Raw genomic sequence first — 23,555 nt, forward strand, 5'->3', positions numbered from 1 at the left:
TTGTAACTGTCCTTACTAAGATTTTAACCATATTATTTCCATGTTTTTGTTGTAGAACATCTCTATAACTAAAATTTGTGGGGATTAATTGATTGAAACTAAGGCCTCGTTTGGGATGGCTTCATACATTTAAAAGGTAATATTGATCTTACAAAAGTTCCATTATCAAAATAAAATGTATACTTGAAATATCATTTTCCAACCATAAACTCTTCGAACAAAATTAACCGAACACATGTAAAAACACTTATTAAACCTAAAAAATAGCTTTTGACTTCTTAAAATACTAACTTATATCATCTACAAAAAGTGCTATCAACAAAAGAGCTTATGATAATTAACACTCATATTTATCATTTGGATCTGCATATTTTACCATGGGCTCAAGCTTAATCATGTTTGTAAGAGCATATAGATTTCACTTGCTCTAGCTAGTTTTCCACCCATTCCAACTGGCAAAAGGTCAACTTTATGTGAACTTAAAAGGTGTTGATTTCACTGTACAAAAGGAACTTGAATTTCAGTACTGAGACTAGATGGCACTCTCCAGCTTGGGTGAGACCCACCTATGGTTGCTCTACTCTAGGGGCCATTGTGCTCACCTGATCAATCAAAGATCATCAAACAAATACATTTATCCTTGTCACGCATTTTAACTTCGCCTTGAATATTTAAGACCCCGGCTGAATATCAAAACAGAGTTTCAGATTTGGAGCTTCTAGACATGGAAGGAACAAGGGTGAAGACCTTAAGCCACACTGGCAAGACAAAACAGGGGGAGAAAAAGTGGAGTTGTTCATAGAACGTATAATTACAATTCCAAAAACAGAGAGTTGATACCATATCTGGATGCCCCTTGAAATTGAATTTTGCTATCAACTGGTGGCAGTTCATAAAAAGAGGAGAGGACTGAAAGGAAATCCAAGTAATGTACATTTCAGACATGACTCCGTTCGATGCATAAAAAAGCATTACTATTCAATAATTGAAGCAAAATGTTAACAAAGAAGAGAGAAGAAAGACTTCCTCAAAGAAATTTCTTTTTAAAAAGAAAAAATATTTCACTATTAATTCTTCTACAGCATTTACCTCAAGCAGAACCTTACCCCAATAAGTTAGATCTACATCAACAGATTTCAATCCTTGAGTAAATTACATATCCTGAAAATCTGCACAAGAAATATCAAGACACCCATGAATAAGAAAAAATAAATAAAAAAGAGGAAAGAAAGAAAATGCAAAAAAAAAAAAGAGTCAAAGGTGGTTTTAGGAAATTTGGACTGCTAATAACCCGGCCAGGAAGAGTATGTTGGTTCAACTGCTGACACAAACTGGATGACTTCACAAAACCATTCACATGTTTGATAAACCTTTTTAAGCCATCATTTCAAATGGGAGCAGTGTATACTTCCCCTAAATTTACAAGCCACCCAATTTGGTGTTGAATCAACATGGTGAGGAGTTCAATTAATGGAGAAACTAGATGGGTTTGTCCAGGTTTAAATAATCGTTTTTAAGAAACATTGCAGCCAGTCAGGCAAAAGCATACCTAAATTTAGAGTGCCAGTAAGCCAAGCATGTAAAAGAACTTGTGCTCTGGCAGCCGTTTGATCATCTTTGGGGTTGATCTGAACCTGAAGGTCCAACTGAAGGTGTAGCTGGCACACTACTAGCTGATCCATTCTCAACAGGTGGTGGCACACCCCATTTGCCTTCGGATTCAAGGGGCTCAAAAACACACACTCCACCATCAGATAATCCCAATGCAAACTGATTTGGCTCTTGTGGATGTGCCGCAATCACAAGGGGGTGTACATTAGAATTGCTGCAGACAGAAATTTTTTAGTGGGAATCAACAACAGAAATCACACATGCTGGAGGTAGAGAGCTTGATTCTCTCATAACAAAATGGACTACATAATTGCAGGGACAGGATATTAACAATAATTGCACATTCTTATATGTAGAATTGACATATTATTTGATATCCCATAATCAAAGATCTCAGACTGAAGCAATATAGTTTAAGAAAGCAGCAAGCTCAATAAATTCGGAGTCCATAATCCAGGAGCCACCAACAATTAGTGGATGGTGTCTCACATTGGCAGAGAAAACTCAATAGCGACTCGCAGGATATATATTTTATTTGAACATATTATACGGTAAAGAGTTTATCATTTTGGTGCACATTCAAGATTCAAAAAGAAAAATAGAAACAAAAATCTCTATCATCAGTGCTAAAAGCAAGCTCATAAGAGTGTTATAGAGGAATATCATATGTCACAAGATAAGCTTCACACAAGAGTTTCTCCACCAGGGAAGAACATGAAATAAAGACAATTGTGAAAAGACAAAAAAAAAAAAAAAAGCACTAGTTTGAATTTATTTTAAAATTTAGTTTTACTTCCTTGTCACATGTTTATATATGTATATGCTAGGGCTGTGTTAATGTGACTTATAATATACACCAACTTGTAGATGGATGCAGACATGTACCAGCAGTAAAAGTAGCAGCAGCAATCAACAAAGAGCTTCCCTATACAAAATGGAGCACCTAGGCAAGATTCATATAAATGCTTTACAGTTTTACTTGTAATTACCATGTTTTAAATGGATGCATGCTTCATTGGAATTCAATTGTCATCTTGTCCATGGGATGTGGGTGTTTCATTTTATCAAGATAAAGGAGATTTTTCAAATAAATCCCACCTGGCCCACAGAGCAAAGTAAATACCTGACACTGGCAGGAAGGTAAGCAGTAGGATTAATACGACATCGTAGCCTGAGATTTGCAGCATTGAACACACAGACAGTTGCATCTAATAAAATAAAATACAATTAGATTTGAAATATTTAATGAAATAATATAAGGCTAGGTTTAAGTATGATATGTGAAAGAATATATAAATATAAAAATAATTCATATTTAAAAAGAATAAGATGAGTAGTTTGAAATTGTGCCTATGTAGAATGAGCGAACTCGCCTATATATATATAGAGAGAGAGAGAGATGATTTTAGGAAACGTTTCTAACCTAAAAAATATTTTTGAAAAAAAATTAGGTGTTTAACAAAATTTTTGAAACACTTTTAAAAATTTTAAAAACCATTTGTACTATTGAAAAAATTACTTACAATTTTTTTAGTGAAACACTTTAAATGCGTTTGGGAGTGATTCTACAAAGCGTTTTTAGTATTGTTAATACTTGAATGATAAAAATTTTCAAGTATTAGAAATATTAAAAACGTTTCCTAGAATTAATATCAAATGGATTCGGAATAAATAATTCTCCTAAAAAACACTTTTAAGAAAAAATACTTCAAGTAAAGACACTTTAAATAAAAACATCGTCAAACATACTTTTAATTTCATGGATAATTAAGAGAGAAGTTGGATGAGAATAATCCAATAAGATAAATATTTCAATAAAATTAATCAATTTGAAAGTGTGTTATTCCAAATTTATAAAGAACTATAATTTTAATAGTGGTGGCCATAATTCCCATGATGCAAAAAAGTTTATTTTAAATATTGTTTTCTGTTTTAAAAACTGCAAACATGTAAATGAACATGATCCTGTTTTCATGTAAAAAAAAATTAAAAATTAATAAAATTTTCTTAAATAAAATTCGCAATACTTATTTTCACAAGGCCTTAATAGATCTTATTTTTATTAATTTCTGAAAACCTGTCCTTAAACTTGTCACAGATAAACCCATTTCATCCTTAACAAATTAATGTAATTGTGTCCAATCCAATATTCAAACATATATACATAATGGTTTGTTTCATGATCAAAACCTGATAACAGGCAATGAGTTTATTACAACGGAAACTATGGAGAAGCGGTAGAAGGAATTTGGATATTATAGTACACATGGATCATAATTTGTTCATCAGAAAATTCAGTGGAATGATAAAAGAAATTATTTGTCTGATCTCTTGGGAGCATGATAGTAGACTTCTTCCAGCATGAGATGCACTCTTTTGGACTGGGGGAGTCAGGCTTGCACTGCATCAATTATCAAAACCATGCATTTAGGGATCACATCCCATGGTAGTTATGGAAGCAAGAACATTAATAATTAATGGTTTTAAAAAAATCATAAAAGTAGACATAATATTGTATGTTGTGTGTACTAGTGAAGAAGCAATTCAATTACCACTCTGGAGGGCATGCAGCTAGAGCGATGTCATCATCAGTGGTTAACACCAAACCTCTCGGATGTGAGATATTTTGGACCGATCATTCCCTCTCACCTTATGGTAACGATCTTGCAGAGTAGGAGAGAGGAGGATAATCACTTTCTGTAGTGGAGTTATCTGGAGCAGGCGCTCGGGCAGGCTTTCCAGCTTGAGGCATTTATATATGGTCAAGGAGTGGAGACATGGCATTACTGACCTCCCTTCTTCATCTTCTTCTTTTACTTCCCACTTCTCCCACTCTTCCATTTCATTAAAACGGAGGTGCTTCAGCTTTGGGAATGCAGTTGTTGAAGATCCCAAAAACTCACCACCCACGTATTTCAGTCTCTTCATATGCTCTATTATCAGGCTTTCAAGAAGAGGTAGTTCCCCCAATGGAGGCAAATATGTAACCTGTGCGCAATGCATAATTTGAAGCTTTTTCAATTGGGCCAACGATGAGGCCGCTATCCAACTGGGGAACTCGGTGGCAGCACTGTAATAACTTATTTTTAAAGACTTCAAGTTTTGATGAGGCTGTAGAGCTTCAGCCACACCTTTTGAGGCAGCTGAGCCAAGCCACCCAAAACCCATTAGTTCCAAGTGATGGAGGTGTTTCTTATTCTTCAATTCTGCTTCGCCAGCCTCCTCTGCATCTTTCACATTATCTATCCGACTTATCACAAGACCTCCCCTGAGGCTGTTTAAGTTTTTCAGTTCTCCTATTTTGCATACACCAATTATACGAAACTCAGTTAATGTCCGAAGTGAGGTCAATCTCCCGATTCCTTTTGGCAACATCAATACTCTACTGCCTTCCCATTCAAGATGTCTCAGGTTAATTAGTTTTCTCATCCCCTGAGGTAGTTTTATGAGCAAATCTGAAAGAATTAAAGTTTGCAAATTATATAGATCACAAATTGTTTCTGGCAATTCCCCGCGCATCAAATTATTTGATAGATTAAGGAACCTCAGATGCATCAATTTCCCCAAGTTCCTCGGCAGTTCCACAATTAACCGATGCCCACTCAAGTCTAATGCCCTAAGGCAAACCAAATGTTTGAATAAATTAGGTGGGGGTTGAGCAGTAGTGTTCAAATTGACCACACGTCCAACAAACAATGTGTGCAGATATTTCAAATTATGGATAGTGCTAGGAAATCCAGCCCATGGTGTGATAATTAAGGTTGCATGACGAGCCTTTTGGAAGGAGGAAGCCATCCTCACTTCCTTTTCATCATCAAACTCCAGAATGAAGCATTCATTCTTGGTCAAAGATTGGGCAAGATCATGCACTATATCATGCATCTTGCACGATATTATGTTGTCCTCATTATCTCTACGAAAATCTTGGAAAAGTGACCGTGACACCAAGTCTTCAAAGTAGTCTCCACCTGTTTTCTCCATCTCTATGCTTCCTCTAGAATTGAGATAGCTATTTGCCATCCACAACTTGATCAATCTATCTTTACTAATGATTTGATCTTTTGGGAAGACAGCACAATATGAGAAGCAGCGTTTAACAGCAGGGGATAAATCATAATAACTCAACAATAAAGGAGTGGAAAGATGTTTCTCAATCACATCAAGTTGCCATATTTCATTATTCAAAATACTCTCCCAATTTTCTTTATTATCTTTTAAGCGCATGAGACTCCCTAAAACTTTTGCAGCAAGAGGCAAGCCCCTACACTTGTCTGCTATTTTCCTGCCAATGTTTTCTAGTTCTTCAACTTTTTCTCTACTCCTTCCACAAAAGGCTATGTTACTGAACAATGACCAACATTGCCCCTCGGACAATTCTCGTAAGGGGTGCTTGTACGTGGTTCCCATCATGGTAGAAACGTCATCTTTTCGTGTGGTCACCAAAATTCTACTTCCCGGTGCCCCGCCCTTGAGAGAACTCTCTACTTTTTCCCACAATTCATAGTTTTCAGTCCAAACATCATCTAGCACGAGTAGGAACTTCTTATCGGCAATAAGTGTGCAAATTTTTTGTTCTACATTTTCCAGCTCATGGAAATCACAAGACTCTTTCTGGAGGGCTTCAAGAATAGCCCTAGAAATCGTCACTGGGTCAAAAGGATCAGACACACAGACCCACATCCTTTCATGGAAATAGGCCTTCACCCTATCGTCATTGTATGCTAATTGAGCAAGAGTTGTTTTGCCGATCCCTCCCATCCCAACTATGGAGATGATGTAGAGGGAGGAGCTTTCTTGGGAACTCCCACCCAACAGCTTGTCTATTATAACGTCCATATCTGCATCCCGACCGCAGAACTGGCTAACATCAATTACAGAACTGGTCATACGTCTATGTGGTTGCTGGATGGTACTACTTGACACAAAATTGAACTGATTTCTCTCATTTGCAATGGCATCTAGTTGTTTTCTTATGTCCTTAATCTTAATACCAATATCACAGCGCAAAAGAACTTGTTTGAAGCAAACGCAAGGGGAGGGAAGGCAGGAACTTATCTTGAGCTTAGGGATGCAAGGGTTTTCAGCCCCAATCTGTAATTTGAGAAGAGCAGTGTTCCACCCATCCACCACGTCATCCATCTGGTAGGAGATGTCCTTGAGCCTTTCTAACCAAACTTTTACAAGTTCTTCGCTGAACTGTCTCTTCTCTGCGTCTGCAAGAACAGCTCTGATGCTCTGGAGTGTGCTGTTTAGGTTGTCCACCTCGCTTCCGACACCCACCACCAGAGTAACTTGTTGTTCCAAGACTGAAGCCAATCGCTCCAGCACGATAGAAACAAGAGCATCCGCCATAAGGGTTGATGAATAAGGTGGGGTTGATGAATCAAAGTAATGGACAGATACAACTAAGATCGATGGAGAGAAAGGATGTGGAGCTTTAGCGAGCTTAATTATGTTCCCTTTAATAGAATGGAAGAGAGGTAAGAACAGATTACTTTAGTAATTAGTTCAAAGTCTCCATTCACCTGCATGCTTGATAAATTTAACAAAATAATTCATATTTCTTATTAAATATGTACAATTCATTTTTCACAAGGAGCAACTTATTAGTGCAACAATTAAAGCAAAACACAGTCCATCAAATTAATAGGAAATGCTACCAATTTAAAAAGAGTAATCCACCACCCTAATAATAATTCATACACTATCACATGTCACATGTCAAGAAATAAAAAATAAAAAATAGATTAAAATTTGATAAATTATTTTTATTTTCTAGTTCAAACTCATTTTACTTATTTGAATAAAAAAAATTAAAAATTTATAATAAAATCATATTTAAAATTTTATTCTTTTAAACTCTTTATTCCCTATTTAAACAACTAATAGATATTTATTGATATATATATATATATATATATATATATATATATATATATATATATATATATATATATAAAAGACTTCAAATTACCTTTGGAAATGTCCAAAATCCAAATTAGTTGTTTCACCGATGAATTCTATGCCCCCAATCTTAAATGGAACATATATATATATTGTTTCACCGATGAATTCTATGCCCTAGATCTTGAATGGAACATATATATATATATATATGATGAATTCTATGTCATCATCATATTTTAATGATAAATTCGGATCATCACATGTCATCTGAATATAATAAAAAGTGTCCAACGTCCCACTAGCCTCAATAATACATCATATTTTAACGATAAATTCAGATCATCATATATCATCTAAATATAATAAAACGTGTCCAACCCATGCCAATTTTGTCATCTGAATACAATCCACCACCAAGTGTCAATGCCGCCTCATCTTTTGTCATCCTGTATTTGCATACTTTGGAAAAAGAAAAAATAGCTAAACAAGATGATTACATATATAAATGATAGAACAATCAAACCCAATAGCTAAACAAGATGATTACATATATAAAGAAAAAAAGTTTTTCTTCAATTCCTTTTTTCTATGGTGAAGTAAAAAATAAAAAATAAATTGAATCTCTAAAACTTTAGTAAACTACACCCTTAATGCATTGTCATTCCATGATTTTGTATTTTAGTTTTTATATATATATTTTAATATTATCTGTTAGATGAGATTACTAAAACTTTTTTATATTTAAATATTGCTTCTCGGTTGGACTAATCCAATTTCAGACCACTTCTGCTTTGAAACATACGCCCCCTTCCCCTCTTGTGCCGGAGAGAGCATATTTTATTTGAAAACTATAAAGAATTCATTTAATTCACATCATTTTACCTCCCTTGAATACATTAAAATATGTCAACCGACGAGTATAAATGCACCTTTATCATTTATATACATCTTCCTTTCCTTTTAATCTCATCTTCATGCATGTGTGGTAAAATATTTTTGGCTTTCAAGATGAGCTGTGAAACTATATATTAAGTTGGATTAATTATTACAAATTGCCATTACTTATATTAGATTATAAAATTTGGTCACAGTAGAGGGTAGTTGGATGTTAAACTATAAATTAAGTTATTCCAAATTGCAATTAATATTATAGATTATTACATTTGGTTGATGTTTGCTAATGATAATTAAGTTTGTCTTTTACCATCTAGGTGTAGAGTAGTTGGTTGTGCTACCTTAAAATAAGTATGATTAAATTATATTAAAATATATAACTAATTGTTTTAGCTTATATATAATTTTAATATTTAGTTAAACTTGTTTCATTGAGAAAAATGTGTGATTCTAATAGAAATAGATACAAATCTCCATTTTTTTACTTACCCTCTAATGTACTTTAGTTCATTAGTCAATTTTCTATTCTTTTATCATTTCTTGTAAATTTTTTGAAACTTGTCGTGAAATTTAATAAAAAATATATATAATATTTATAACAGGAGAAAGACTTCTATAACTAATATAGCTTTCTTAAGAGGATTTATAATTTTTTTTTTCCAAAATGTAGTGAAATAATTTTCTAATTTCTACTTTCTTTTCATAATTATGTGAGACATGAATGTTAAGGTAGCAAAATTTTAAAACGGTTGGTTAAATTCATTAATTCATTATTGTTCTTCCTATTTCAAGCTTAATTTGAAAAGAGTTAAAGATGCCCATCACCTAATTAAAGTAATTTTATCTTATTGAAGACAATTGTGATAGAGACAATCTAATGTGCCAAGTGAAGAGTTTGATAATTTTGTTGTGTCAATGGAAGGTTCACTATAAAAAAAATGAAAAAAAAAAATATAAAAACAAAGAAATCCATATGTAAAGATACATGAGGTTTTAAAATTGTTCAATCAATCATGTTTATCTCCACATATAAGAGATAACATTTCATTATACAATAGATTACAAATGATAGAAATAGATGCAACTATTGGGTCTCGAAACATGCCACTTTTTCTCATCATTGTATCTCCACCTTGAATTACGAGCCCTTTCACTTCACTAGGTATGTCTCGTTCTTCCTTACATCTACATTTTAATGAGTCTTTTTGCGCTATGAGCATCTCTCGCTCTTCCTCACATCTCTATTTAACACGTACAACCCTCATAATCTCATTAAACATTTTTTCTTCATGACTTGTAATATTTGTAAAGATATTCCTACTAGTTTTCCTTATTCTATTAAGAAATCTAATTACAATTATATATAAACTTAAGAAATATTTTATATAATGTTTCTTTTACAAAAAGAAATATATTCAAAATAGGAATTTAAATTAACATGTTTGGTTAAATCATTCATTTATTCATTATTGTTCTTTCTATTTCAAGTTTTAGAAAGCTTTAAAGATGGTCAACACCTAATTAAAGTAATTTTATCTTATTGAAGAAATTTGTGATAGAAACAATTTGATGTGTCAAGGGAAAAGTTTGATAATTTTGTTGTGTCAATAGAAGCTTTAGTATAAATAAATAGAAGAAAATAAAAATAAAGCAATCCACGTATAAAGGTACATGAGGTTTCAAAGTTATTCGACCAATCATGCCTACCTCCATATATGAGAAAGAACATTCCACTATACAATAGATTATAGAGGACAAAAATAGATGCAACTATTGGGTTTCGAAACATGCCACTTTTCCTTACTCTTTGTATCTTCACCTTGAACAACAAGCCTTTTTGCTCCACTAAGAGTGTCTCACTCTTCATCCCATCTACATCTTGGTGAGTCCTCTTACTCCATGGGCATCTCTTGCTCTTTCTCACATCTTTATTTGGCACGTGTAGCTCTCACAAGCTCATCTCTCTATCATAACTTTTTCTTTCATGACCTATAATATTTATAGAGATATATTCCTACTAACTTTCCTTATTATATAAGAAATCTAATTACAATCACATATAAACTTAAGAAATATTTTATATAATATTCCTTTTACAAAAAGAAATATATTCCAAATAGGAATTTAAATTAATATGTTTAGTTAAATCATTCAATTTACCAAATGCCCTCTTATTACATTGAAATGATTGTTTAGAACTATGAAATAGAAAAATATAAATAAATAAATAAATAAATAAAATAAAATGAGAGGAGAGTGTAAATTACCCTTCAATTGTTGTAATTAGGGATGCAATGGAAAAAAAATAATAAAGCTAGATTTAAGTAGCATGATAGTATTTTGCTTTTGGAGCCAACATTTATCTTTGACTTTAGGGGTATCAGATACCTTGTGCCAATCTTCTCCAATGTCCTCGTCATAGCATTGTTGTAGAATCTTAGAATATGAGATGACTAATTCCTATAGTGGTTTCTGTTGAAACCACTTTACAAAAGAGACACACAGAGGAGGATAGAAAATAATTTTATTAATATGGTGATATTTTTAAACTTCACCTGATACAAGCCTTTTATAGGCAAAACCATCAACAGAAATAGAAATACTAAAAAATAGGAATAGAAAGATAACTAGTCACTCTAAACGTGCTGCAACGACCTCCCTAAGACTCGAACAATTCCTAATTTATTGAAAAACTAAACAGAGGCATATTTTTGACACAAAAACAAACTTGACTTGTTCAATACATCCTCTCAGCCACATGCTGATGTTGATAACTTTAACACTCTCCCTCAACATCAGCTTCCAAAATCTTTACCATACCGAGCTGATGACAAAAGCTTTCAAACTTGCTACCACTCAAACCTTTTGTGAATAAGTCTGCAACTTGGTCTTCTGACTTAATCTGCTTCAGCTCAACCTCTTCTTCTAGGACCTTTTCCCTGATAAAATGATAATGCACTTCCACATGTTTTGTTCTTGCATGAAAGACTAGATTCTCCGCCAAACGAACTACCGACTGGTTATCACAGTACAATGGAACTGCATAGTCCACTAGTTGATGTAGATCATTCATCAGCCGTATAAGTCACGTACTTTCTTGAGCTGCCATTGTTGCTGCTCGGTACTCTGCCTCCGTTGTTGACAGAGATACTGTCAGTTGTCTCTTGCTACACCAAGAAATTGCTCCTGATCCAAGCATAAACACATACCCGGTAGTTGATCTGCGGGTGTCGTGATCTCCTGCATAATCAGCATCACAGTAGCCAACTAGCTTGCAATCTTCAACTTTCTTGTACAACAGACCATAATCAATTGTACCCTTCACATATCTCAAAATTCGTCGAACTGCTTCCAAATGAGGTTTCTTTGGATTTTGCATGTATTGACTCATCACACCAACTGCATAAGAGATATCGGGTCTAGTTAAAGTTAAGTAAAGCAAACTACCCACCAATTGTCGATACATTGTTGCATCTTTCAAGTCTTTGCCTTCGTGTTCACACATCTTGGCATTTGGTTCCATTGGTGTTGAGATCGGCTTACATTCGAGCATCTCGAACTTTTTCAACAAATCTTTGGCATATTTTTTTTTACAGAGAAATATCCCTTTGTGTGTACGATCCACCTCTAGCCCAAGAAAGTGCTTAAGTTGTCCAAGTTCTTTCATCTCGAAACGAACTGACAAGTTCTCCTTTGTTCGGCAAATTTCTTCAATAGCATCTCCAGTGATGATTAGATCATCTACGTATACAAGTACGATAACTAACTTTCCTCCATTAGCTTTGACAAACAAGCTAGAATCTGCAGGTGTTTGAATACCCACTTTGAGTTAGAAATTCAGCAATCTTACCATACCATGCTCTGGGTGCTTGTTTCAATCCGTAGAGTGTCTTCCGCAGCTTACATACATATTCAGGATGACCTTGACTCTGAAAGCCCATCGGCTGATTCATATAGATCTCCCGATCCAACTCTTCATGCAAGAATGCATTCTTCACATCCATCTGCCACAAGTCCCAATCTTTGTTAGCTGCAAGTGCAAGTAAGACTTGTACAGTTGTAATTTTTGCAACTGGACTAAACGTTTCATCATAGTCTAGTCTATATTGTTGAGAGAATCCTCGAGCTACCAAACGAGCCTTGTTTTTTCTATTGATCCATCTATGCGACGTTTTATCTTATAAACCCATTTGTAGGAAATAGGCTCTACATCTCTTGGCTTTGGCACGAGCTCCCAAGTCTGATTTCATTTTAATGCTGCAATTTCCTCTTTCATAGCTTTACTCCAGTCTGGATTCTGAAATGCTTTTGCAAATGTCTCTGGTTCTTTTGCGTTTGCATTTTCTACTATGGCAACATTGGCATATTTGGGATTTGGCTTCTTGGTTCTTGCTGATCTTCTAAGTGGAATTGGTGCTTCTGTTTCACTAGGCTCACCTTCTTTGCTTGGTTGTCCATGCACACCAGTTTGCCAAGGACTTTGAGTTTCGTCATCTCCGATATCACCATCGGCTGCATTTTCAGCTTCACCCAAGCTTAGTTGGATTCTAGCAGATTGCAACTCATCCTTAAAAACATCTGAATCTGGTAATATTTCCTTTTCTGAGGACCACCATGAAGATGATTCATCAAACACCACATTCCGGGATGTGTAACACTTTCCAGTTGTAGGATCGCAGCATCTCCATCATTTTCGTTGACTATCGTATCCTACTAAGACACACCTAACAGTCTTCTTGTCCATCTTGCTGCGTAAATGATTAGGTACATGATTACTACTCAAAAAGTGCTATTTCATAGCTTGTAATGAACTCTTTTAAACACTTTTGAGTAGTAGTTATCACCTTTTAACCCAATTAACATATTAAGGACCCTTGCAATCAATTATAATCAAATTGTGTAAGTTTTGGTGTTTTTCGTTAGTAATTTGATCACCAAAGCAATCCAAGATTGAGGAGAGTTCTTTGGAATCCATGGCAAAGCAATGAAAGTTGTCCGGATAGGATATGCTATCATCCGGACAGGGCGTCCGGGCACACCATCGAAGGGCGGCGGAACGTGGGTCTTTTTCATCAGGAAAACATATCCGGATAGGGGAGCGCGCCGCCATTACATCCGGCTGCCGCCACTTTCCACCCGGATGTATCACATCCAGAATTCTGCTGTCGCCGCCATTCCATCCGGATATTTTGCATCCGGCTCCTGGAAATGAGAGGCGTTTCAACTTCCCCGGTTGGACATATCCGGATCCTCTGACAACGTAGCCGGAGAGTTTCGCAGCCATTTTGCACAGTGTCGCGGTGTTCTCCTGAAGCTTCCAGATATGTGCGACCGACAATTGGGATATTTTGAGATATTTTGTTTTAGATATTTGTTGTCTAAATCCCCAAACTCTCCTTGTAACCCACCAATTATAGGATTCCTTAGTTATTAAGTTTGGAAAAAGGATGAATAACCTTGTTTATATTATTATTGTAATTTTCATATAAATATCTCTTGGGAGCCTGTTCTCAGGAGAAGACGAATCTTTTGTATAGTTTTCAAAGGAAGAAAAATACAGAGCTTTGCTCTACTTTACCTTCTCATTTTGATTGTATTTTCTTACTAGCCAAACAAGCTCTGAGGATGTTTCCTCAGAGAATGAGTGGCTAGACTTTTAGTTCCTTGGAGTTAAGGTTGCAGGGAAAGGTTTCAAGTGCAAGAATTAGTAGCTTTGTGGTTTCAGCCATTAATGAAGAGAAAGTGTGATCCTTTAATGATTTCTATGTTTTTAGTTAACTTAAAACGCCTTCAATTCACTTGAGCCAACACTTGGTAAGGCAAGTGATCTCCGTCCATGGAGATGCACTAGTTTACCTCTTGCGAGCTTTTGGGAAGTGACTTGAAGGTAGGATTTTCTAGAATTGCCAACACTTGGTAAGCTTTTGGACTCTAAGGAGACATCCATTAGTTATCTCTTGTGAGCTTTTGACGGGTAATCCAAGGTTAAATATCACCTTGAATGGCAAGTGCTAGGTGAGAGGTACGAGCCATTGCAAGTTGCATCAGTGAGAGGGAATTAGAGCTTAAATCCATTTAAAGGATACATCTGTACAACACCGATTAGAGAATTGACTATATGTTAATTCTCTAATGCGAGGAAATGAACCAAATGACCGGAGCTCTGTTTTTGCATGAGCAACCTCCCCTGTGAACCTAAACCTCCAAGGAATGTTTTCTTCATAAGTAAATTCCATTACTTCCTTTGTCGTTAGTTTAAACCTAAACCTTTTTCAATCAAAGTTTGTGTTTTATTTCTTAAGCTAACCTTGAAATAGAAAGGCACCAATTCATCTTTGAATTGGTATCATTTATGAATTGAAAACCCTTCCCAGTGAACGATCCTAGAGCCATTATACTATAGTAGCTTTGTCTTTGCTACCCTAGTACATGGTGTAATAGGTTATAAATTTTGTTGATTACTCCCTCAATCAAGGAGCACCAGCTGGACATGAATCAGCTTAGACACCAATTGGGCACGAATCAGTACAAAGACATAGCAAACACATCTGAAAACTTGAAAATAACTAACTGTAGGCTTTATGTTCCACAATTTTTCAAAGGGTGATGAAAAATTTAACCTTTGTTGAGGAAGCCTATTGATCACGAAAGCTACAGTCTTCATTGCTTCTGCCCAAAACCGTCCTGGAACATTCTTTGCATGAAGCATACTTCTATAGATTTCTGCTAGGTGCCTGTTCTTTCTTTCTGCTACGCCGTTTTGCTACGGAGTGTTGGCACATGTGAACTGATGGCGTACTCGGCATTCTCGGAGAAAGTAAAAAAACTCATTTGAGGTATACTCTCCCCCATTGTCAATACGCAGACAACGGATTCTTTTATCAACCTCTGCTTCCGTCATTTCCTTGAATTCTTTAAACTTTGAGAAAGTTTCAGATTTTTCTTTCATAAAGTACACCCACACGTACCTGGAAATATCATCAATAAAGGTCACCATGTATTTCATCCCACTAAGAGAGGCTTGCTTAACAGGTCCAAACACATCAGAGTGAATTAGCTCTAATGGCCCCTTTGCTTTCCATTTTGACTCTTCATACGGTAACTGATGCGCTTTGCCGTACTGACATCCTGCGCAAATTGTATATTTTCTCACTTCAAGTTGTGGAAGTCCCTTCAACATTGACTTTTTCATCATCACAATTAGTTTGGAATAACTAACATGACTGTAGACCCTCAATTTTGTCCATTTAGCACACGTCTTTAAACTCGTTTTCAGTGCTCCACAGTAGCTCCTTGATGGCCCATTACTACTCGTACAATTTACCTTTTTCTAAGTCACCTCGGAGATTTTGGTTGAGGGATTATCTGACCCCTTATTGTGACCTTTGGCAGCCCTAATTTAGACTTAGTCGTTCATTTTTAGGATAGTTCTTAGGCATGTTTAGGCCATTTAGACAATGTCCCAATCACTTTAGGACACTTAGTTCATTAGGCACCCATGTAGGGCCGTTTAAACACTTCATCGGATTTAACTTTTATATATATATATATAGATAACTTTTATTATTGTTATTATTATTATTATTATTATTATTATTATTATTATTATTATTATTATTGCATGCATTCGATAATTATATATATTTTGGTTATTCATTTTCATTTTTACTCTTTATTTGTTTATTATTATCATTGTCATTATTATTATTATTACTATTTTTATTTTTTATTTTTTATTTATTTTTATTCTTATTTTATTTATTTACTTACTTAATAGAAAATTGCTTAAATTGTTTAGACCTCAAATGTGCATAGGACCTCTTATCGAATAATGGAATTATATAACCTAGCTAGTCTCTCCTAGTTCTCTTTCTTTCATTTGAAATCATATTTCATTATATTACTAATGTCATTAGTTTCATATATTTTCTTTTACTTTTTAATATTATTCTATTCTATTTTGCATGAGGAGAGGAATTGCATATTCCGGAATAGGTGGCTCGTGTGAAAGCAAAAGATGAAGCCAATGAAGCTACCATGGGAGGGGAAGGTACTAGAGAATTCAAATTCTAAATGACTTGTACGTGGAGAAGCAAGGAATAGCATGCGTGTCGCACCACAAAGTGACAGCTGGATATTCCTCATAGGGATATGGGGATTTCAGGATGCCTTTACGGAAGGTACATGAAAGAGGACAAGACGAGATCACCTTTTGAGATGAGGGACTCTCAAGAGTTCTATTGGGGGCTGCGTCTCATTGCACTCTCCTGAAAAGTAGGGAAAGCTTGAAACCGATTTCAGATGCACAAAGCTTAACCAAACCCGTAGAGGGAACAAGTAGTGCTCCGATCCAACCATACGATTCTACCCCTCATCTCCCGTCTATGGTGGATCTGTTTCTTCAAGGATGTTCAGAGGTCCTGAAAAATGGCGGTCCCTGTGTTGGGAACCCTCCAACGTTCCGGACTGGATTAGGAAAGTCAGTTACAGTAAAACAATTTTCAATAGCAAAAACGTTATCTACTCTTGGTGGTATTGATTTCGGTGCTGGAAGCCAAGATCATGATAGAGATGGTGGATGTGGTTTTTTTGAATCCTCTTTTCTAGGCTGGTTCAGAAGAAATGGTCGGTATTTCTACTACTAGTCCGGTCAGAGCCAAGACATTGTTGGGGTTAGAAGAAAATACGGTCATCATTCTTGTCAAGAACACATCACAAGGCAGAGTGTAATGGATGGCTTAGATGGTGAACGAGATTCTTCGTTTGGAGATATAAGAAGATTTGAGCAGTATAAAAGAGAGGACTCCAAACCAGTTCCAAGTTCTCTTGATACTAGTACTTCTCGGAGAACAGAATCAACAAATGAGGTTGTTCCCAACCTCAAGCAGACAGAAATATATAATCTTGCACCAAATTCGCCACCAGTCAGGTTTCATATTGCAGATGCAGATCATTGAGGGGTCAAGGGAGGATTTTCAGGTGAACGGCGTGTTTTCCGTCAATAAAATTGGAGTTTCTCCTCCGGAAAGGATGTCAACAGCCAGCGTCATCAACAGTTTGTTTTCTGGCGAAGATTTGAGCACGATCATGGTGCTGCCAGTGAGGAAAGACGCCATGGTCACATCACCCAAGCAAGGTTGAACTCCGGCAGCCATCACCGAGAATGAATGGAGATTTATGCTGGAAAATACCACGACCCACCGCCACGCGTTCGCCATGGGAAAAGAAGAGAAATCTTGATTTGTCGATCTTACAAAGCTGCCGGAATATTCTTTGTCTTTTCTTTTCGGTGAAGTTTGCATTACGATGTGAATGTTCCAGCGCGTGATGGTGTAGGATAAGGTTCCAGCCTGATCAATCCGATTAAATTAACGGCAGATGATGCAGTCATTAAGATCTGGACACTTGCCAAACGGGGTACAGGGCAACATCTTTAAAAGAGTCTCCAAGGTGAACAAAACGTAAGCACTTTCCATATGTCCAAAGGCATTAAAAAAAGAAACAAAATATTCCATACAAAGATAGGTGCTGCCATATAAATAAGGGTCAGAGAGAACACGCAAGGGACTTTTCTTTTTTTGGTGGAGAGATCAAGACATAAAGCAGATTTCTTCCAGAGAGGACGGAGACAGATTTTTTTTAGAGAGATCCATAGCAGAGGAGATATTATTTTGCTGAAACAAAAGAAGGATTTTTGGCAGGAGAAGGAGAAAGGAGAGAAGAGATATTATTTTTCTGGGAACAAAGAGAGGTCTGAAGGAAGAGGAAGGAGGCAGCCACCACACATTCACCATTGAGCACTAGCAGCCGCACCACCATAGAGGAATTCTAGAGAAGGTAAGTTAGAATTTCTAAGGATTTTAGTTTTAATTTTTTATTGGATTGAAAGTTAGAGTTTTTATGTATTAATTTTGATTTTTTTTTTAATCGGATGAAAAAGTTAGAATGTAGTTAGTTTGATTTTGATTCATTGTCTTGGTTTCAAAAGTTAGGTTTTATTTAGTTTAATTTTAATTCATTATGTTTGTCTCGAAAATTTAGAATTTTTGTTTGATTCAATTTTTTATTCATTGAACTAGATTGAAAGGTTAAAATTTTATTTAATTTATTTTTTATTCCTTGCGTTATTTTTGAAATGTTTGAATTTTGTTTAATCTAGTTTTGATTTTTTTATATTAGATTGAAAAGTAAATTTTTGTTTGCTTAGTTTTGATTCATTACTTTGGTTTAAAAGGTGAGAATTTTTTGTTTTATTTTAATTTTGATTCATTATATTACATTGAAAAATTAGAATCTTTGTGTAGTTTGGATTTGATTCCTTGCTTAGTTCGAAAAGTTAGAATTTTGCTTAGATCGGTTTTAATAGATTTAATTTTAAAAGTCAGTTTTTTTTATGAGTCAGCTTTTTATTTAGTTCAAGTGTTTTATAATTTTTAGTCTATCATTCTAATTGATCCTATGTAATAAAGTTTATGTTTTTAAGTTTATTTTGATCATGTTTTGGTTCATCTTATTTAGTTTAGATATTTTAGAATTTTAGCTCATTAGTCTATTTGATCCCATCTAATTAAATTTATGTTTTTTTAAAAAAAAAATTGTAAATCATTTTTCTGATTCATCCTTTTTAGGATTTAAGTTGATTAGTTTAAGAAATATTTGGTTAATTCTTGGTTGATCCACTTTTAGTTTGTATGTTTTCCAAAGTTTTAGATAACTAATTTAATTAACCCTAAGTCGTATTATTCATGTTTTGAGTATACTAATCTTCATTCTTGGTTTATCAATATTTAGTTCATGCTTTTTTTTTTCTAATAGGTTAATTAGTTTAACTAATCTTATGTTATTTTGCTCACGTTCTAAAATTGATGATTCTAGTTTTTGATTAGTTAATATGTTTTAGAATTCTATGTGCTTGTGTTACTATATTCACATTATTATAATTACATGTTTAGGTGTTTGGTTGATTTTAAATTAGTTCTAGATTGTTTATCTCAATTTATGTGTTTGATTGATCCTTATAAATTCCCGATTAATATTTCATTAGTTTTATTTGATCTAAAGTCGTTTGGTTTGTTGCTTTGGTGAATATTTATTAAATTTGATTTTTAGAGGCCATTGGAAAATCATGAAGATTGGCCTCTACCATCACCATTATCATTTTTGTTAATTACTAAAAAAAATTTTACTTTGAGGTTTCATTTTTGTTTTGTTTGGTGTTTTATTTCTTATATTTTATTTTTTCCCAAATTAATCCCTTTTATTTTAAAATAAAATACTTTTATCAAAAAATCATTTTAAAAAATCTATTTCAAAAACTCATTTAGAGTCCTCAGGATCAAAATCTTTTTTTTTTATTTTAAAAAAATAATATGCAACCATATTTTGTTCGGTTTGCATCTTCTCGGTTTTCAACAAAAATTTTGGTTTTGAACAAAGACACGAATCAAAGCTTGTGGTCCCACATAAATGGGATAATTCTGAGCTAAATTCGTGTATATCAATTGGGGAATTGGTGAAACCCCTACATAAGAAAATCTTTTCAAAAATTATTTTTGTTGCCATTTTTGTCACTTTTTGAAATTATATCTATCTTTTTTTTAGAAATTGTATACAAGATGAGTGTGATAATTATTATTTTCATATATTTTGACAATTTCTGCTATGATAATTAGATAACGAGCATGCTAGGACTTCTTATTTTATTGTTTGTTATCTAACCTCTCATGTTTTGTGGAAGCGCATTAGGAGTTAAATATGCTATCCAGGTACGTTCCCTAATACCCACTTTCTAAACCCTATGAATATGTATGCCCATGCTTGCTATCCTCTTTAATTGCCTTGATACACATTTGATGATTGTTTGATTATCTTTGATAAAACAAATGTTGTGTGATGTATCTCCAAACTAATCTCTTATGTTTTATGATAGCGCTTGGGAAGCCGTCCAGGTACGCATTTTTAACTCTCCTTAATTGTGATTTGATTTTGTTTGATATGTTATGTTCTTTTTGGAATCACCTAGCCTACTTAAGTATCTGAAATCAACCATTTAATTGCCACGCTTCCCTTAACTTAGTCAATAAAGACCTCTTTAGGGCTTAGAGGGGTGCTACCTCCTAGAGGTACCTTCCCAATAAGTAACCTGATCCCCGGACTTGGACTCGGGTTTTTCAAAGACACGCTTTTCCAAAAATTATGGAGTCATTTTTTAGGGTTTTATTTCTTGTTTTATTTTCCCTTTTAAAAAAAAATAAAATAAGTGGCGACTCCAACTTTTTTTCCAAAAATCAAATTTTCACAAAAATAATAAAAAGCGAGTCTCGCCGATCGAGTGGGGACGCACGTGAAAAATGCGGGTCCACAATGACTTAATCGCATATGCCATAAATCGGTTGTCTCGTTCTTTTTGGTCTTGTCTACATATGCGGTTTCTGCAGACATCACATAGACTGACTCTAGTCTCCGTCCCTTTATCACCGACTCTTCCATAATCTCAAGGTCACGATAAACTTTCACATCTTGAGGACCAAATAGAACAAATGGCCTGAAGACGTTAATTGTGCTACCGAGAGAAGATTTTTCTTCATACCTGGGACGTGATAGACATTTTGAAGCGACACATCATTAGTATTATATTGGGAAGAGACTATCGTATTACCAATGTGAGCTATTGGTAGTTTTGAGTTGTTCACTGTGACTACCATATGTCTTCCCTTGTACTCCGACAAATCCTGCAGCTTTTCTTTATCACCCGTCATATGATTTGAGCAGCCTGAGTCAATGATCCAATCCTTCTCATAATCAATTTTTTCAGACGTTGTTGCTATAAAAGCTGATTCTCCTATTGCAGCAAAAAATACCTGAGCGTCCCACTCATCTTCGCTTTTGGAAGTAGCAGCATTACTTTCCACAAGCCCTTTTTTCGACCAACAATCTTTTGCCATGTGACACTTCTTTCTGCAATTGTAGCACTTCCCTTCAAATTTTTTCCTGGTGCCAAGATTCTTCAAATCTTCCTCAACACGAGCGTTCCTTTCACCTTGACTACTTTTTGCCTTGTCCTCATTCTTTTTAGTTCTTCTGACGGTGTGCTGCTTGGAATTCCACCTGCCTTTGTGGGCATAAAGCGCTTCCTCTTCACCCTTGAGTGAAACTCCTCCCATTTGTTTAGCCAAGGCTTCTTGACCAGCAAGCAAATTCTCAAACTCAACAAGTGATGGTTGATTTTTCCATCCCTGTACAGCAGCAACAAAACCTCTGAATTCTGGTCTCAAACCATGGATGATTATTCTATTCATCTTGGTTTCACTGATTGGGGCTTCTAGATCCAACTCGGAAATTTCCCGGCATAACGTCTTCACCTTGTGAAAGTACTAAGCGATCGTCAAGTCACGTTGTGCTACCGACAACAACTCGCTCTCTAGAAGTTGGAGCCTTGTGTCATTCTTCTTTGAGAACAGCTTGGTGAACGTATTCCAAGCTTCGTAAGGGGTTTCGGCATCTCGAATGTGCTCTAGCACATCTTCTTCGATCGTTGTCTTCAAAGCAAACATCGCTTTGCCCGCTTTTATCTTCCATTTCCACAGTATACCATTCGCATCCTCAGTCTTCGGTTGAGTAATTTCGCTTCCGTTCACAACCTCCCATAAGTCTTGGCCTTGCATGTACGACATCATGCATGTTGACCAAGTATTGTAATTTTGGTTGTTGACCTTTTTTATTCCGCCAATGACTTGAAGATCACCCATTTCAATCTCTCTTTTCCTCACGTGTTTGACTCTCAAACACTCTCTGAAATCCCTCTTCAACCTAGCTCTGATACCAAATGTTGAAACCACTTTATAAAAGAGACACACAGAGGAGGAAAGAAAATAATTTTATTAATATGGTGATATTTTTAAACTTCACCTGATACAAGCCTTTTATAGGCAAAACCATCAACAGAAATAGAAATACTAAAAAAATAGGAATAGAAAGATAACCAATCACTCTAAACGTGCTGCAACGACCTCCCTAAGACTCGGACAATTCCTAATTTATTGAAAAACTAAACAGAGGCATATTTTTGACACAAAAACAAACTTGACTTGTTCAATACATCCTCTCAGTCACATGTTAATGTTGATAACTTTAACAGTTTCTTAATTAGGAGCATATAGTCCGTCGATCCCTTCAACTTTTGTTAATAATAGATTTCCAAGTAACTGAGACATGGCATTACAAACTTCTCTTCTTAGTCTTCTTCTTTTGTTGAAAAGTTAAACTTGATTTAAAACTTTATAAATATTATAATTATATTTAGTCTCTAAAGTTTAAGAAAGAATATTTTATTTTGAATGATTATTTTAGTTTCTATTTTTGAGTTACAAATCTTAGAAGGTTTCTATATTTTATTATTAGGAGTTTCTATTTTATTGAGTGTGAATATGTATAAATAAGGTTATATAATATTTAAACAAAAGAGAGAGTGGTGGAATACAACAAATTTTATCTTCTTTATAATTGTTTATGTTTCTCTATCAACCCTATTATTTAAAAAAAATGGTATTAAAGCCATACGAAAAAATGAAAAGTGGGATATATGTGTTTCAAATCCCTTAACTCAACAAAAACAATTACAACAATTGGAATATCAAGATAAACGCTTTGCTTGGTTTACAAGATGCATGGGGGTTTGTAGAGAAAGACTACAAAGAGCCACAAGATGAAACCACTCTATCCTTAAATCAAAGGGATTTTTCAAAATAAATGATGAAGAGAGACAAGAAAGCTTTCATCATTATCTATCAAGCAATGGATAAAGGCTCTTTTGAGAAGATTTCAAGTGCAATCACCTCCAAGGAAGTCTAAGAGATATTACAAGATGCATACAAGGAAGTTGATAAGGTATGAAAAGTTTGTCTTCAAACTCTTAGAAGAGAATTCGAAGGTTTAAATATAAAATAATTAGAAGCAATCTCCAATTATTTTTCTAAAGTATTGACTACTATGAATTTATTAAAAAGAAATGGTGAGAGTTTAAATAATACTCGTGCAATTACAAAAAGATACTTCAACTAGATTTGAAGTTTGATTATATTGTTGTGGTTGTTGAAGAATCTAAAGATTTAGATTCTATGACCATTGATCAACTTATTAGATCG

The 23,555-nt window shown here is 34.8% G+C and overlaps 2 protein-coding genes and 1 long non-coding RNA gene across 3 annotated transcripts; all 3 read right to left on the minus strand.

The window, feature by feature from the left end:
• Positions 1-778: 778 nt before the first annotated feature.
• On the minus strand, positions 779-2,827 carry LOC100249734 (uncharacterized). Its single transcript, XR_786596.3, has 3 exons — positions 2,735-2,827; positions 1,550-1,825; positions 779-1,169 (listed from the first exon to the last, which is right to left on the minus strand). It is a non-coding gene; the product is annotated as an uncharacterized LOC100249734 (long non-coding RNA).
• A 1,379-nt stretch (positions 2,828-4,206) lies between these two features.
• LOC104877375 (putative disease resistance protein RGA4) lies at positions 4,207-6,963 on the minus strand. Its single transcript, XM_010656654.2, has one exon. It carries the CDS (start codon positions 6,961-6,963, stop codon positions 4,207-4,209), a length of 2,757 nt encoding a protein of 918 aa, XP_010654956.1.
• Positions 6,964-11,188: 4,225 nt separating this feature from the next.
• LOC109123143 (uncharacterized mitochondrial protein AtMg00810-like) lies at positions 11,189-12,416 on the minus strand. The gene is made up of 3 exons (XM_019222089.1): positions 12,317-12,416; positions 11,506-12,213; positions 11,189-11,451 (listed from the first exon to the last, which is right to left on the minus strand). Exons 1-3 carry the CDS (start codon positions 12,414-12,416, stop codon positions 11,189-11,191), a joined length of 1,071 nt encoding a protein of 356 aa, XP_019077634.1.
• Between the last annotated feature and the right edge of the window lie 11,139 nt (positions 12,417-23,555).

Source organism: Vitis vinifera, chromosome 9 (genome assembly GCF_030704535.1).
Source record: "Vitis vinifera cultivar Pinot Noir 40024 chromosome 9, ASM3070453v1".
Classification (NCBI taxonomy): domain Eukaryota; kingdom Viridiplantae; phylum Streptophyta; class Magnoliopsida; order Vitales; family Vitaceae; genus Vitis; species Vitis vinifera.